Source organism: Neofelis nebulosa, chromosome 16 (assembly GCF_028018385.1).
Source record: "Neofelis nebulosa isolate mNeoNeb1 chromosome 16, mNeoNeb1.pri, whole genome shotgun sequence".
Lineage (NCBI taxonomy): Eukaryota > Metazoa > Chordata > Mammalia > Carnivora > Felidae > Neofelis > Neofelis nebulosa.
In genome coordinates, this window is record NC_080797.1 from 58,367,806 (window position 1) to 58,384,993 (window position 17,188).

A 17,188-nucleotide genomic window follows, 5' to 3' on the forward strand; every position below is an offset into this window, starting at 1 on the left:
CTTCCTATTTTTAGTGTACAAAACTGTTTAATGAGCATTGCTTTTAGAATGAAACCTATTAATCTTCAAACATTAGAAAAATTCAGTCAAGGGGCACCTGGCCGGGTCAACCAGTAGAGCATGTGATTCTTGATCTCAGGGTCATGAGTTTGAGTCCTGCATTAGGGGTAGAGTTTACTTAATAAAAAAAATTGGGGGGGGGGTGCACTTCAGTGGCTCAGTCAGTTAAGCATCTAACTGTTGATTTCGGCTCAGGTTATGATCTCAATCTCATGGTTCATGAGTTCAAGCCCTGTGTCGGACTCTGTGCTGACAGTGCATGGAGCCTGCTTGGGATTGTGTCTCCCTCTTTGTCTCTGCACGTCCCCTGCTCGCTCTCTTTTTGTCTCTCAAAATAAAACATAAAAATAAATAATAACAATTAAAATTGTAAATTTCAGTCAATAGTAAGTTCAGTATGAACCTACAATTAGTGTGAATCTCCAAATATTCTCTTTTAGGTTAGATTAATTGAAGAGGATTAACTACAACTAAGGAGTGATATTTATCTGGTTTTAGGTGCTACCATTCTATTTTTTTAATGTTGCTCTTAATTTATTTTTGAGAGAAAAAGAGAGACACAGAGCATGAGCAGGGGAGGGGCAGAGAGAGGGAGACAGAATCCAAAACAGGTTCCAGGCTCTGAGCTATCAGCACAGAGTCTCATGAGGGGCTTGAACTCATGAACTGCAAAATCATAAAGAGTTGAAGTCGGATGATTAACCTACTGAGCCACCCAGGCACCCCTAGATGCCACCATTCTAAAGGGATATAAACCTAGAAGATGTTCAGAAAAAGCACAACCAGGAGAGCAAAGAGACTCTGGGCTGTGGAATGTGAAAGAAGGCAGAAAGAACTCTCAGAGAAAAAAATACCAAAAAGGATCTGATGGCTGTTTTCCAATTAGAAAGGCATTTGTGTGACAAAGCATTTGTTGTGTTCCCTGTGGTCTCAAGCAGGACTGGAATCAGCAGGTAGAAGCCATTCCAGGGAAGAGGTTTCTGGGCTGGATAAGAGAACCCTTTGTGGCGATGCTGTTCATGTATTCAAGACATTGATGGAGTGCTTTTCTGTTGTAGGTGCTCTGCTAAGTGTAGAGTTCGAAGAGTAGGTAAGGCATGGTCTTCAGTGAGCACGTACAGTGACGAAGGAGCCTGTGCGTAATGTTTTCAGTGCTACAGCACAAGTATGAACAGAATGTTCTGAGGGCACAGAGGAGGCAGCTTTCTCTTCTGCAGGGAATTGGAGGAGGTAACATTTCAGTCAAGTATTAAACAATGGATTAATCAATGTTTGCCAAGGAGCCACGCAGGGAATGGTATCTGGAGCAGAAAACCAGAGCTGTGTCTGATGAGCCTATCAAGGTATGTTTGGGACAGATTGTTTAGGATCTTGTATGCCCCTTTATAGGCAATGGAAGTTATTAAAGACGTTTAGGAAAGGGAGTAGTGTGTGTTTAGGGGGCGATATAACTCCAGCCATGGTGTGTAAGACCAGCTGGATGGGGAGAGACTTATGGCAAGATGGAAGTTGGGGGAACATCCTAATTCTCAGGGGGCAGATGATGCTGGCTGGGCGGGGTGTTGAGTGTTACTGGAATGAGGGGATTTGATCGCATAGCATGCATACCTGAGGGAGACCCAAGAGGTCTCGATGACAGATTGCTTCATGGGTTCAGAACTGGGTAAGGAGGAAGAAGGAATTGAGGGTCATGCTTGCAAAACTGGGGGCCTGCTGACCCTGACCTTACCCACAGGCACCTTTTGATCATGGTTGTAGGAACAGGGGAATGGACACCATCATGTGTCTGCTCCACGAGGGCAGGTACCATATCTGTTTGTTCACTGCTGTTTTCCCAGTGACTGGGACAATGAATGAATGAGGAATGAACGAACGAACGAACGATTTGCCATCTCTCCCAAAGTGGCCTACTAATTTGGTGGCAATTCTTGGACTTCTGTCTTTTGTACTTAATTAATATTGATCAGGTTAAACATGATGTCAGATGTTAAGTTTTGGATAAGTGGACTCATTTGTTCATTCAGCAAACAGTTATTGAGTGTCTACTCTATGCCAGGCACCATTTTTGACTCTAGAGGAAACAAAAAAGACAAAAGTCCATGCCCTCTTTGAGTTTTTATTCTAGTGAGTGGAGACAATGAAACTAACAATGAAGAAGGAAGATACACAGTGCATTAGATGGTGGCAGATACTGTGGAGGAAAAGTACAGAGAGGGGCGAGGTAGGGGGGGAGTGTGGTGTATAAACTTCATGTAAAGTGGTCAGCGAAAGCTTCATGGAGCAGGTGACATTTGAAAGAAGTGGGGATGTGAGGAGGACAGGGGGGTCAGAGCTCAGGGTGAATTGGAGTCGGGAGTGCTGATGGAAAGCTGTGACACGTGTCTGAGATCGGAAGCCTTGGAGGGTTTGAGCAGAAGACTGATGTGATAGAACCTAACACGGTAACAGAACCACAGAGAGAACAAACTGAAGGGGAGGCAGGTGCAGAGGCAGGGATTCCAAGTGGGAGGCTGTGCGATGATCCAGGTTAGTCGATGGCGGCTTGCACCAGAATGGCAGCAGCAGAGGCGGTGGGCAGTCAGGTTCTGGATGTTGTCTGAGGGCAGGTACTGCTGGCAGATCAGCTGCCGGGTGGGGAAAGCGGGCTTGGGGACAGTATCGGGAGCTCAGCTCGAACACGTTACATGTGTAATGCCCCACAGACATCTAACTGCAGATGCTAAGCGGGCAGCTGGATATACTATTCTGAGGTTCAGGGGAGAAGTCCAAGCTGAAGATGTAAATTCCATTCTGAGAGAACTTGTTAAGGGAGTGTAATTTATGAACACCCAGAAAGGGGAATGCCATACACAATAGTGTGTGCTTTAGAATCATGTAGAAGTGCCTTGGGAAGATTTCAGATCATGTTTTGTAGACACGAAAATGTTTTATAGATCAGATAAATAAGTTGCTCACCTGTACCCAAGTGAAAAGTTGTTTGCATTTTAAAGGACAGTGGATTCTTAAATCATGTATAACCCCTATTACTTGCATTTGCTTTTTAGTTTTACTTTGAAAATAAAACATGCCTTTTTCCCAAGTCAGTAAAATTAGTGTAATAACATTTTTATTTATTTTTTTTTTTTAATGTTTTTATTTTTTTTTTGAGACAGCGAGAGACAGAGCATGAGCAGGGGAGGGGCAGAGAGAGAGGGAGACACAGAATTCAAAGCAGGCTCCAGGCTCTGAGCTGTCAGCACAGAGCTGGACATGGGGCTTGAACCCACAAACTGTGAGATCATGACCTGAGCTGAAGTTGGACACTTAATCGACTGAGCCACCCAGGCGTCCCAACATTTTTATTTTTATTATTATTTTTTTATTTATTTATTTTTTTAATTTTTTTTTTCAACGTTTTTTATTTATTTTTGGGACAGAGAGAGACAAAGCATGAACGGGGCAGGGGCAGAGAGAGAGGGAGACACAGAATCGGAAACAGGCTCCAGGCTCCGAGCCATCAGCCCAGAGCCTGACGCGGGGCTCGAACTCACGGACCGCGAGATCGTGACCTGGCTGAAGTCGGACGCTTAACCGACTGCGCCACCCAGGCGCCCCTATTATTATTTTTTTAAATGTTTATTTATTTTTTCGGGGGTGGGGGGCAGAGATAGGGAGACAGAGGATCCCAAGCAGGCTGTGTGCTGACAACAGCAAGCCCAATGTCGGGCTCAAACTCACCAAGCATGAGATCATGACCTGAGCCAAAGTCAGATGCTAAAACTGACAGAGCCACGAGGCACCCCCGAAATCGATGTTTTTAAATGCAGCTGCCTTGACTCCAAATTTACTTTCTTAGCTTCTTTTGCCCTTCTCATTAGTGTTCTCAGATTTCAAGTGAATTTTAACAAGCATACGATATAATTAGGAAACATTGCAGAGTTTACCAGACTTAATCCCTAACTTAGGAATATCGGCTGTCAGAAGATTGGGAGCCAGAAATCATATTTAAGCATTTTTATAGCTAAACACTTCATAATATATGACCACGGATACTGTATTTACTCTAGTGTTACTTAGGATTTCCTGAATAGTATTTACTTTAGTAAGAAATTGTGGAAAATAGCCATCTTGATACAGTGGTATGGAATGGGGGATTTATTTATTGGTTAGTGAAATCTTTCCCCTTTCTTTTAATGTTTAGCCTTACATACCCAATTAAGTAGCATTTATTATTAACTGTATGTGTTGCGGAAAGCATTTGACCATGTCTGGGATTAGGGCAGTTGCCTCAGGCACCACCTGAAGAAGACAGAGCCTGAGTTGGTGAAAAGGTGGAACTATATTCATTCTTTTTTTTTTTTTTTTTTGAGAACCATTTATGGAGAGTCTACTCTGTTTCAGGCATTTCCTTCAATCTGTAGATGTTAGATGCAGAGAAACTGAAAACAGGCTGGAAGATGGTGGAATGCAACACAGTGCTCTGGTAGGGGAAAATAGATTCAAGAAGCATTGGGAGGCAGCCCCCACAAGTGCCACTCAGCTCCACGTCATTCATATACTGACAGGAGCTGACACTCACGTAACACTATGTGTCAGTGACAGTTCTAGCAGTTTACACATATTAATTCTGAACAACAGCCCTAAATTAGCTTAATTTTGCACCTGGGGAAGCAGACGGAGAGGTGTAACTTGCCCAAGTTCACACAGCTAAGTGGTAGAGCCAGGATTTGACCTACTGTATGAATACCTTATGTGCATTCATCTGATGAATCCTTTTACCACACATGGAACATCGTCCCCCTATCCCCAAGGCTGTAGAAGCCTAGAGAGCCAGGTAGCTGAAGTCACACAGCTGGTAAGTGGCTGAGCCGAGACAGGGGCTCAGGTATGACTCGGTCTGTGCCACTGCATTGCTTCACTTAGGAAAAGTCAGGAGACAGTGACAGACGCTTTGCACTCCTGCGTAATGACTACAGCAAGCCTGGTTACCTGATTAGGCAATTCACATTCCAAGAAAAGGAAGCAACAGGTCAACATGAGCTTATCTAAATATTTGTTTAAGAGTAACATGGAGGGGCTCCTGGGTGGCTCAGGTGGTTGAGCATCTGACTCTCCATCTCAGCTCAGGTCTTGATCTCAGGGTTGTGAGTTCAAGCCCTGTGTTGGGCTCCACACTGGTGTGATGCCTACTTAAAAAAAAAAAAAAAAAAAGTAATTTTCACCACACATGAGTCTAGTTACTTGCATTATACCAGTAATTAATTATGTGGGGTTTTTTTTTACTGTGTTTATTTAGATTTGAGCATATGTTACTTTGTAATTGATCCTAAGCCTTCATATTAAAAACAAATTAGTGGAAGCCTGATGATCACATTTCTCTTTAACAGATATTTTAATGGGATTACTAAGTATTTCATTATCTGAAAGTATGTAATGCTCTATCAGCATGGGTTTTCCTAAGCAGTGTTCACAAATTAGAACAAAAATGAAATTCCATCTGTGAGAATTTACTTTGCTGCCTTTATATTCAAGGGTATTTTTCATAGGTTTTCTGCATTAAAACTCAGCATGATCTAACATAGCAAAAAAAAAAAAAAAATTAAAGCCTATTTATTTTTCCTCAAGATCAACATGATGTGCTTTGAAAAAAATATTCTCTTAGCAGAATTTTGAAAGAATTTCTGATTAGATTAGCACTCTGTCAAAATTGCTGCTTAAAAATGTGTTGCATTCCATTTTTTAAAATTTGTGACATTATTTCTTCTATCTGTTGATCACAGGCCAGTGATAAATTAAAAAAAAATCTCATCCTTCCCTGTCTTTTGTACTCATGTCAGTATCTTTTAAGATCTTTTCCTTTTGGGGGCACCTAGGTGGCTCAGTTGGTTAAGCGTCCGACTCTTGGTTTCTGCTCAGGTCGTGATCTCACGGTTTGTGAGTTCAAGCCCCTTTTCCTTTGGTTGTAGAAAATTTAGAAAATGAGTTTTAAGTAAAAGGAAAAAAAAACCTAATTCTTCTATTTTGTGATAACTGTTTTTAATATTTTGTATATATCTGCCCAGACTTTTTTTACCCTACATATAATAATAACTGTGCAGAGGTGAAATGAATGCATATGTGATTTTATTTTAAAAATAAAAATGGATTCATGCCATAAATAGGTACAAAACACTTTCATGTGTTGTTTAAAAACATTTTTATGTCAGTAGATCATATCTCTGCAGCATTATTTTTATCCACTTTGCACCCTACTGTATTTCAGAGCATCAGCTCTGCCTACCCCACTTTAATCCAGTGTTAGTGGCTCCTGGGGTGCTGTGCTGTTACACACTTTGTGTATGATAGTCAGTGATAATTATGTTGTGATAAATGGCATTTTCACTGGATGAAGGAGTTTGCGTTAATGATGAATATCTTGATCTAAATGTTATGACTCTGTTCAACCCAGTTATTCAGAACACGGTTGAGGTGGAAAAAGTAAATTTAATTTCATGAAAGCTGAAATAGATCTTGTAATCAGTGCACCTTATTCATAGAGACCATCTCAGGCCTTTACCTGGGGCTCTTTTTCTCTATTACTTTAATTAGGACTCTAGGACAAGGCTTCAGTTACCTGGGAAAATTGATGATACCTCAATTAAAATGACTAAACCTATTAGGTCAACTCTTTTATTCTTAGAAGAAATGTTTATTTCATTAACAGTAAGGGGGAGGGAGAGACCTTTTATAAGGGTCTTTTTATACCTCATAGATACTTTTTGTTCCCACTTCAGAAAACCCCACAAGGCAGGTGTTCTGTCATGTCTGTGTCTCTTGTCTCTCTACTCATTTCCTCATTTTCTTGAAAAAGAGGAGACTCAAGGAGCAGCTCCTAGCAAGTGATAAAACTGAGGTACTGCCTCAGGAATCACTGGAAGCCCACGTTTCCAGGATTCATGAGGAGGTGTGGATAGGAGTCAAAGTGGAAAAAATAACTTTTGATTTGGGTACATGACTTTATCCACGTATTTGAAAATAGGCATGTCTGATATTCCGGTCATTATCTGCTAAAAAAAAAAAGGGGGGGGGGATGAAAGCACCCTGAGAAGCCCTTGCTCAGAAATACCCTTCATGTATCCAGTTTCCTACTCGGGGCCTGCTCAGCTCCTCCCTGTTAGCTGACTCTTTCTTGCTACTATTTCAAGATCTCATCTTTAAAGTAAATGTTTTGTAGTTTATTTTGGCACCCACCCTAGCATATTTTCTTTCTATCATTTCCATTTTTGTCCCTAACTTATTTTCTCCTGCCTGGGTGGGAGTGGGGTGGTGTAGCTCAGGGTGTCCCGAGCCTTGGAGTCAGACCTGAGGTTTACACCCACACTCCATCATCCACTAATAGCGTGGCTTCAGGCAAGTTTATTCAGCTTGTGTGTGCCTCAGTTTCCATAGCGGTAAAATGCAGAATCAACAGAACCAGTAATGCAGAATATAGTCCCATATGTTTATCGTTGAAGTTCAAAGGAGAATAATGTATAGGAAGTGGCAAAACTTACTCCTATGGCCCTTTCACTCCTTTGAATAATATGAAGTGAGTGATTTTGCTCAGTGGCTTACACTGCACATTCCCTACTCCCCTCCCTCCCCTGGTCCCCACCCACCTCCTGCACTGGAATACAAGATTTAAGACAACATTGGAACAGGGCATACCACTGCCAAGAGGCTTCTTCTCTGGGTGACTCCCACGTACACACCTGTTTCCTGTCTTCTCCTTCTAATAACACGGAAGAATAAAAACACAGTCTGATCTACTTACACGAAACAATGACCTCTTACCCAGAGCCTTTTTGGAAAATAATTCCTGCCATTTGTATCCCTGGCTTCCACGTCAGCTCATCTGCTGAGGTCTTACTTGAAGTGTTTTCAATGTGCTTATAACGTCTTCCATGCTCAGTGTGTTTATTCTTTGCCCGGTATTTAGCGGTTAGTGATCATGTGCTTTCACCAGTGGTGTGGTTCTGACTTGCTGTTTTTTGATGCTTTTCAATATTGTCCATTTTCTTTAGTGAAAATGCAGTTAATAAGTAAGGATAGGCACCAGATTTTACCTGCAAGTCAGATTTCTGAAAATAATTTTGAAAATGTTTGTCTGCTTAAATGAGAAGGGTTTTTTTTTTTTTTTTAAGCTTGCATTTTCCTCATTGCTTTGGCATAAAAGATAATTCCTCCTGTACGTAGTCACTGAGCATCTGTTTTGTGGACTTTAGATTCTGGAGAATTTGTCTTTGAACCTAATAATGGCTTTTTTTCCTACTTTTTGGGTACATGTTAGTTGAATGGATTGAAGGTTGGGAATACAGAGAGCTAAGTAAACACTGTGCTTTTTAAAAAATAATGTAAGGCTTTCTACTAAATTTTTATTGTGTTAAAACAAATACATAAAATTTACCATTTTAACCCTTTCTGAGCATACATTTCAGTAGCATTCAGTGTAGCCATCACTGCTGTCCATCTCTGGAATCTTTTCATCATCCCAAACTTAAACTCCATGACTATTAAGCACTAACTCCCTATCTTACCACACCCCACCCCCAGCCCTGGTATCCACTGTTCTCCTTTCTGTCTCTATGGATTTGACTATTCTAGATATCCCGTGTAAGTGGAATGCTACAATATGCGTCCTTTTGTGATTGGCTCAGTTCACTTAGCATGTTTTCAGGGTTCATCCACGTTGTAGCAGGTGATAGAATTTCACTCTTTTTGAAGGTTGAATAATATTCCATTCTGTGTACAGCACCCGCGTGGTTTGAACTGCACGGGTCCACTTACATGATTTTTTTGGTAAATACCCTATGGCAGTGTAAAAGGATCTTCTCTCCCAGGTGATTTTCTTTTTTCTTTTTCTAAAATTTTTTTTAACGTTTATTCATTTTTGAGAAACAGAGACAGAATGTGAGTTGGGGAGGGGCAGAGAGAGAGGGAGACACAGAAACTGAAGCAGGCTCCAGGCTCTGAGCTGTCAGCACAGAGCCTGACGCGGGGCTCATATCCACAAACTGCAAGATCATGACCTCAGCCAAAGTCGGACACTCAACCCACAGAGCCACCCAGGTACCCCTCCCAGATGATTTTCTTAATAACATTTTCTTCATTCTAGCTTACTTTATTTTAACAGTACAGTATATAACACATATAAAGTACCAAATATGTGTCAGGGGACTGTTATGTTATTGGTAAAGCTCCCTGTCAACAGTAGGGAGTTTATTAGTGTTAAGTTTTGGGGGAGTCAAAGTCATACACAAATTATTGACTGTGCACATCGCGGGGGGGGGGGGGGTTGGTACCTTAACCCCCTGTTGTCCGAGGGTCAACAGTATATAACACATTTTATTTCTTCATCCCATCCATTGATGGACATTTGAGTTGGTTCTCTGTTCAGTTCCTCTGCCCATTTTAAAATCAGATTAACTGGGTTTTTTGCCATTGAGTTGGAAGGATTTTTAAATATATTTTGGGTATTAACTCCTTATGAGACATATGATTTGAAAATACTTTTTCCCATAGGTTGTCTTTTTATTTTGTTGATAGTTTCCTTTGATGTAGTCTGACTTAGCTTTATTTTCATTTTCTTTGCTTTTGATGTTAAATCCAAAAAGTTATTGCCAAGATGGACATCAAGGAGCTTACCACCTGTGTTTTCCTCTAGGAGCTTCATGGTTTCACATCTTATGATTAAGTCCTTTATTCATTTTGAGTTGATCTTTTTGTAGGGTGTAAGATGGGGGTCCAGTTTCATCCTTTTGCACGTGGCTGTCAGTTTTTCGAACACCATTTATTGAAGAGACTATCCTTTCTAACCCTTCTATGTTCTTGGCTCCTTTGTTATAAATTAACTGGCCATACATGCATAGGTTCATTTCTGGATCATTTTCTTTTACTGATCTATTTTTATGCCAATACCATACTGTTTTAATTACTGTAACTTTGTAATATAATAATATTCTACTAACTATTACCTATTAAGTTAACTTTCAGCATGCTCAGGCAATTAAAAATACCAAAAGCATTTCAAAACTCTGTGAATGTGCACACGTTACCTTACTTAAAGTTCATCCTGAAATGAGAAACAACCTGTGGTATAAAGGAATGTAGTGTGGACATTATTATTTTAATAGGACTTAATTTGGGTTTGAAAACGTTCCACACAAAGCTGAATAACCTCAGCAAGTATTTCTAATATCACAATTTTCAAATAAGCCACAGCTGAAAAAACAAAGGTATGCTATTGGATAAAACCTTCTATTCTAATTAATTTTTTCACCTGTTTTAATTTGATGTACTTTTCTATCCTCCTTGTTTTTAATTACTAAAGAAAACACGCTAGTAACATTCAATCTGAATCAAGTAAAATGTAAAATTTTCTCTCTCCCCTTTCTTCCACCAATCCTACTCCCTAAAAGTGAGCACTGAAAGTCTGGTGTATCTCTTTCCAGAGCATGCAAGCATCTGGACAGCCAACTAGTTGCATGTAGGAGGAGGGAGAGAGGAAGAGAGGAAGGAGAGAGAGGGAGAGGGAGACAGATCCTATGAGTGTGTTTGTGTGTGCGTGTGTGTGTATACACACACGTAGTTTCAAATTAAAAGATAAAAGGCACCGTGCCATAATAATGTTTTACAATATGGTTTCTTTTCCACTTAATGCAATATGCCCTTAATCTTTTCCTGTGCCACTATATTGAGTTCTGCCTTATTCTTTCCAGAGGCTACATCCTGTGTCTCTGTTTGAGTAGAATCATCCTCCTGTGCACAGATCTAACTGTGATGTGTTGGCATTGTAAGCACACTGCAGTCAATACTCTTGTATATGTATTTTGACACATTTGAGCTAGTATTTCTGTAGGATAGAGGCCTAGAAATAGTATTGCTGAGCCATTTGCACGTGCACATACCCATCATTTTAAGGCCCTTTGATACATTTTACTAAATCCCTCTCTCAGATGCTTGTACCTATTAACGAAAAACTTTATCCCTTTGTCACTAGATTTTGCGATTGTAAACAGCGTTTGCTGATCTGATGGGTGAAAAATGGTATTATTATTTTACTGTACATTCCTGGATTGTTGGTGAGGTTGAATGGCTTTTCCTAGACATACTAGCTATTTCTATGTTCCAAAGTGTCGGTTTTTATTAGACTGTTTGTCATATTCTTATTGCTTTTAATAATTTTATATGTATTACTCCTGTCTACTGTATAGGTTGGAAATATTTTTCATTTTTTCTTTTAACTTTGTGTGTAGTAACTTTTGCCAAAAAAAAAAAACATGTTTAAAATTTTTATGTAGTCAAATCCGTTGGCTTTTTATAACCTCTGGGTTTGGTATTGTGATTGTGAAGACCCTTCCAGATCCAAGATTATGAAAATATTCATCTACCTTTTTGTTTATTATGTTAAGTTGTGAATACATTTGTAATTTACCTTTGCATAAGATATGAGAGTAGAGATCTATTTGTTTCAGCATAGAGGCTCACTGGTCTCAGAGCCATTTATTGAATAATCTGTCCTTTACTCATTATTTAGAAATATCACCTTTATCACATGCTTTTCATATGAATGGAGTCTGTTTCACTGTGTTACCCGTCCAGCTGAGAGGCAGTTGTGTGTAGTGAGTTAGACCAGAGAGAGCATCAGCTCTGGAGGAAGAGTTCCTGGGTCAGACTTAGCCAGCACTTACTTACTGGCTGTGTGACCTCAGGCGGAGATCCCATCTTCCTAAACCCCAGTCTGTTAACTAGGGGTGGTGTACTAGCTACTTTGCAGGGATGTGAGGTTTAAATGAGATAATACCCATAAAGCGTGTTAGGGCAGCACCTGCTTGCCTGACAGGCAAGGATTGGAAGAGCAGTAAACTGTTAGTATTAATGTGATTACCATAACCATGAGAGCTGACCCTTCATACTGCATTTTGCTGTGTGAGAGGACAAAAATCTCTTCTTTGTTCTTTACTTTTCCAGAGTTGAACTTCAAAACCAGCTTTTCAAGTTTCAAAGTGAAAATTCCTTAAGATTTCGAATGTTAATTGCATTAAGTTTATTAGGCCAGTTTTGGGAGAATTGCTTTGTTCCAAGTGAATGTTCAGTGTTCAACATAGAGTTTGATTGTGATCTTGAGTCAGCATGAGTTTACTGATATGACAGATATATTTGGTTTTAGTTCTGTCTGAATTTGAATATATTGTTTGCTTTTTACTTTCTTAAATGGGTTTTACCCTGTGTTTGGTGGCTGCATTGGTTTATGTGTATTTTCCTTCTGATTAATTTGAGCATTTACAGTTAGTTTTAGGGTTTTTTCCCCTAGGAGTTACCTACGTAACTACAACTTGACGTTCCGCTCTCCCTTCCATCACCCGATTTTGGATTCGCTACGTTCCTATTATTAGTTTTTTCAAGTGATTTTCAGTTAGGATTATGTTTGGTTTTTATGGACTAGAACTCCATCACCAGTGGCTTAACCGAATAGGGGACATTTTCCTCATAAAATGAACAGTATGGAGGTGAGCGGTTGGGTGGGTGCCATGGCTGCGCAGTGTCACCGGTAAGCCTGGCACTTGGTGCTGTCCCACTTGGCTGTCCTCGGCTTCTGACGTCACTGTTCCTGCTTATTTCATGGTTATGCCACAGTCGGTCCACCATCTACGGTCCAGACAAGAAGAAAACAAGGAGGCCAAGGAAAAGGGGTGCCTCCATTAAGGATGCAAAACTTCCTAGAAACCCTACAAATAGGTCTTACTGACCAGAACTATGTCACAACTTCACCCTGGCTGTCACCCTTAGCTGGGAAGGTGACTATTTCTAAGTGGGCACATTGCGTCCCTGACCCAAATTGGGGTCCTATTAGTAAGGAAGAAAGGTAGAAGGATATCAGGTAAGCAATTAGCTCTATTGGGTACAAGTTTACTGTTATACTTTTTTTTTAAAGGATTTTCGTTTTGTTTTTTAAGTTTATCTATCTTTTTTTTTCAACATTTTTTATTTATTTTTGGGACAGAGAGAGACAGAGCATGAACGGGGGAGGGGCAGAGAGAGAGGGAGACACAGAATCGGAAACAGGCTCCAGGCTCCGAGCCATCAGCCCAGAGCCCGACGCGGGGCTCGAACTCACGGACCGCGAGATCGTGACCTGGCTGAAGTCGGACGCTTAACCGACTGCGCCACCCAGGCGCCCCTAAGTTTATCTATCTTGAGAGGGAGCGTGCATGCGCAAGCACAGAAGGGGTGGAGAGAGAGAGAATCCCAAGCAAGCTCTGTGCCATCAGCATGGAGCCCAGCTTGAGGTTCAAACTCACAAACCATGAGATGATGACCTGAGCCAAAACCAAGAGTTGGGCACCCAGGCACCCCTACTTTTATACCTTTAAATGATAACATGTATTCATCATGGCTAAGACCGCGAGTTCTAAGAAGTATCTACTGACCCCCATTATGGAAGATGAGGAAGTCAAAATATTTAAATGATCTTCTGCTTTTCTTCCTCCTCTGTCTTCTGAATTTTGCTAATTACATTATTATTTCTAACGTATGTCATTCTTTTATAACATTTTTATTCTCTCATTTATGAATCCAGCATCTGCTTCCAGTCCTTTTGCTACAGTTTCTTCCTTCATCCCTGGGTTGATACTATTCATCTGTTGGTTTCTTCAGAATCGACTCATGTGAACTATTTCATTTCCATCCTTGCACATTTTTAAGTAACCGCCTGATGCCTTTGTACTGAAGTGACTGTTGGGTACAAAATTCTGCAGTCATACTTCTCTTTGTATAATCCTTGCTGTTTTCTGCAGTTGAGTATTCCTGAAAGTCTGAAGCCAGCCTGATTTTTCCTTCATAGGTGGCTGTGGCCTGATTTTTTTTTTTCTTTTTCTTAATGGTCATGGAATTCATTTTGGGGGTTTGTTTTTCTATCTTCAAGGCACACTAACCTCACTGTGTCTTGATGTTCATTCATCTCTATTAGTTTATTGTAGAACGTATGTAACCCTTCACTAAGGTCATTTAAGGTAACTTTTTTAATTTATTGAACTATATCCCAGAACACCTTTTCAGCTCTCTATGTTCTTTTCTTCAGAAATCCCAGTCAGGGAGCACCTGGGTGGCTCAGTCTGTTAAGTGTCCATCCAGCTTTTAATTTTAGCTCAGGTCATGATCTCACAGTTCGTGAGTTTGAGCCTCGAGTGGGCTCTACACTGACAGTGCAGAGCCTGCTTGGGATTCTCTCTCCCTCTCTCTCTGCCCCTCTCCAACTTGTGCTCTTTCTCTCTCTCTCAAAATAAATAAACATTAAAAAAAAAAAAATCCCAGTCGGGATTTGTTAGTTTGCCATTGTCATTTCCTGTATCTGTTATTTTCTCTCTGATCCTTTTGTTTTCCATTTTATCTTCTCAGTTTTTCAAGTTCATCTTCCATAGCCCGAGCTGTGTTTTTAACAGGTTCTTTGCTCCTTTTCGTTGCTACCATTACTATCTTTTTTTAACATATTGACTTGATTTTACTCTTCCTCTCCTTTCTGAACTCTGCTAGTTCCTTTTTTTTTAACTTTTACTTGTATCATTTCTTTTTTATTTTTCTAATTAAAAAAAAATTTTAATGTTTATTTTTGAGAGAAAGAGAATGAGGGCAGAGGCAGAGAGAGAGAGACACAGAATCCTAAGCAGGCTCCAGGCTCTGAGCTGTCAGCTCAAGCCCAATGATGCAGGGCTCGAACTCACGAACCTCAAGATCATGACCTGAGCAGAAGGTGGACGCTTAACTGACTGAGCCACCCAGGCGCCTGTATCATTTCTTTTCTTTTCGGAACTGTTTTATCTTTGTTTACAGCTCTTATTTCATAAAGGCTCAACAAATTACTGGTAACAAATTATCACATATTTAGTGACTTCAAAGAACACACATTCATCATCTTACATTTCTGGAGGTCAGAAATCTGACGTGGGTCCACGGGGTGAAATCACACTGTCAGCACACCTGGGTCCCTTCCTGGAGGATCTCAGGGGGAATCCCCCTTGATGCACACCCTTCCCAGCTGCTAGAGGCTGCCTGCATTCTGTGCTTGGGGTCATTTTCCTCCACCTTCGAAGCTAGCAGTGGTAGGGTCAAGTCCTTCTCACATCACAGAGCCCTGAGCTCCCACAGCCCCATCTCCTTCCAGCTCTGACTTCTCTTGTGTCCCCCTCTTCATTTTTAAGAACGCTTGTGATTGATTACATTGGTCCCACCTGGGTAATCTGGGTTACTCTACCTCCGTTAGTTGATTAGGAGCTGTAATTCTATCCAGAACCTTATTTCCTCTTTGCCATATAAGGTGACAGATTCACAGAGGTCAGGACATGGACAGGTTTGGGGGTAGGAGTGGGACATAATCTGCCTACCACAGAGATCATTTTAAAATTAATGGTTTGGGCCATGATTTTTACCTAGTCTGGGAAAAATTATCTTGGAATATATTCTCTTTTTTTTAATTTCCTGCATTCTTTCTCTCTCTCTCTCCCTCCCTCCCTCCCTCCCTCCCTCCTTCCCTCCCTCCTCCCCTCTCTTTCTCGGTAGTGATTTTTAGAGATAAATTTATGTTTGTTCATAAATAAGAGGAGTTTTTCCACAACAGGCTGTTAGGGATTGGGGGAATAAAGGTAGGTGGTAGTTTGCATTTAGGTCTCTTCATGGATATTCAGTCCTAAGGCAGGACTCGCTCTCCCTACATCCATAGGGAAGCCTCACGCCAATCAGGGGTGTGTTCATTTGTGTGTATGTGTGCATGTGCGTGATTGAGTTTTATATCTCTTCAGCTGACAGGCTCCTGGCCACCCCTTATTTCTCTTACCACAGTATTGTACCTTTCTTATGTAATTCTTAAAGAGAAGTTTTAATTAATCACCTTGTTGATTTTGAAATATTCCTAGAAGACAAACAATGAAAGTAATGGTAATAGTAGACATATTAGTTATTAAGTGTGACTACCCACCACCTTCACTCTTTTAAAGAGAAACTATTCTGCTGTGGCCTTGCCTGGCAGTGGCTGGGTTTCAAGCCATCTGACCCCCCTGTGTCCATCCACCTTCACCCTGCCACAGCTGCGACTGGACTTGATCCAAGGATGCCCGCCTGTGGTCTTACCAGCAACCTGTGGCTTGATTAAGAAAGTTTAAATATATATATAAATGTTTATTTATTTTGAGAGAGTATACGAACAGGGGAGGGGCAGAGAGAGAGGGAGAGAGAGAATCCCAAGCAGACTCCGCTCTGTCAGCACAGAGCCCAATGTGGGGCTTGAACTCACGAACCATGAGATCATGACCTGAGCCGAAATCAAAAGTTGGATGCTTAACCCACTGAGCCACCCACGCACCCCTTGATTCAGAAAATTTTAAGCACCATGTCTTTGGAATCTTCAGTCTCAGCCAGTTACTAGTAGTGTAACCTTACGAGTAGTTCATGTTACTCAAGGTTCACCATGCCCCAGTTTCCTTTCTGTAAGATGTTAGATCCTTTATAATGCCGTTTTGAGAATTAAAAATAGTTGATCCACATAAAATTCTTATAACTGTCTGGCTCATCCTCAAAGCTCCATATATGGTAGCCATTACTATTACTCTATTAGAAATTTGGAATTAGGAAACCAAATGAGTAAGAGAGGTACCAGGAGAGGTACTATAGTTAGAGTGTCATGAGATAGGACAGTGGTTTTTACTCCTTTGTGGGGTTATTGCCCCCTCCAGGACTCTGATGAAAGTATAGAGAATTGCCTACAGAGGAGTGTATATGCATATGTCACATATGCAAGATCAAGGTCGAAAGCACCTCATGCAGAGAATGAGGGGAGGGGGCTGAGGCAAGGCAAAACCGTATGGGAGTCAGATTTATGAAAGCACAGAGACTCATCAAATCAGAGGGAGCTGTTTCATAAACATGGCAGAGTGGACTGACCGAGGAGAGAAACAGCAGCCGTGAGACAGCCCTCGGTTCTAGGCCCAGCAATTCCTGCCCCAGGAATCCTCGGGGATCCCTGCTGATCTCCTCACTTCCCTGGATGGAACCAAGGTGGCCTGGGTCTCATCTCTCGCAACCAAATTAGCCAGACAGAATCAGTGACACGGCTGACTTTTACGTGATGAATTATTGCTGC

General features: G+C 41.0%; 1 protein-coding gene across 3 annotated transcripts in view; it reads left to right on the top strand.

Annotated features, from left to right (window-relative positions):
- MYO1D (myosin ID) overlaps positions 1–17,188 on the top strand; it is a 377,669-nt gene that overhangs the window by 58,926 nt on the left and 301,555 nt on the right. Inside the window, exon 1 of one of the 3 annotated variants that reach the window (XM_058706015.1) lies at positions 1,128–1,403. The exons of the other annotated variants lie outside the window; for them this stretch is intronic. Coding sequence (XP_058561998.1) covers positions 1,390–1,403 — 14 coding nt within the window. The 5' untranslated portion in view covers positions 1,128–1,389. Of the gene's footprint in view, positions 1–1,127; positions 1,404–17,188 lie in introns of those variants that run through there. 3 annotated transcript variants of the gene reach the window in all.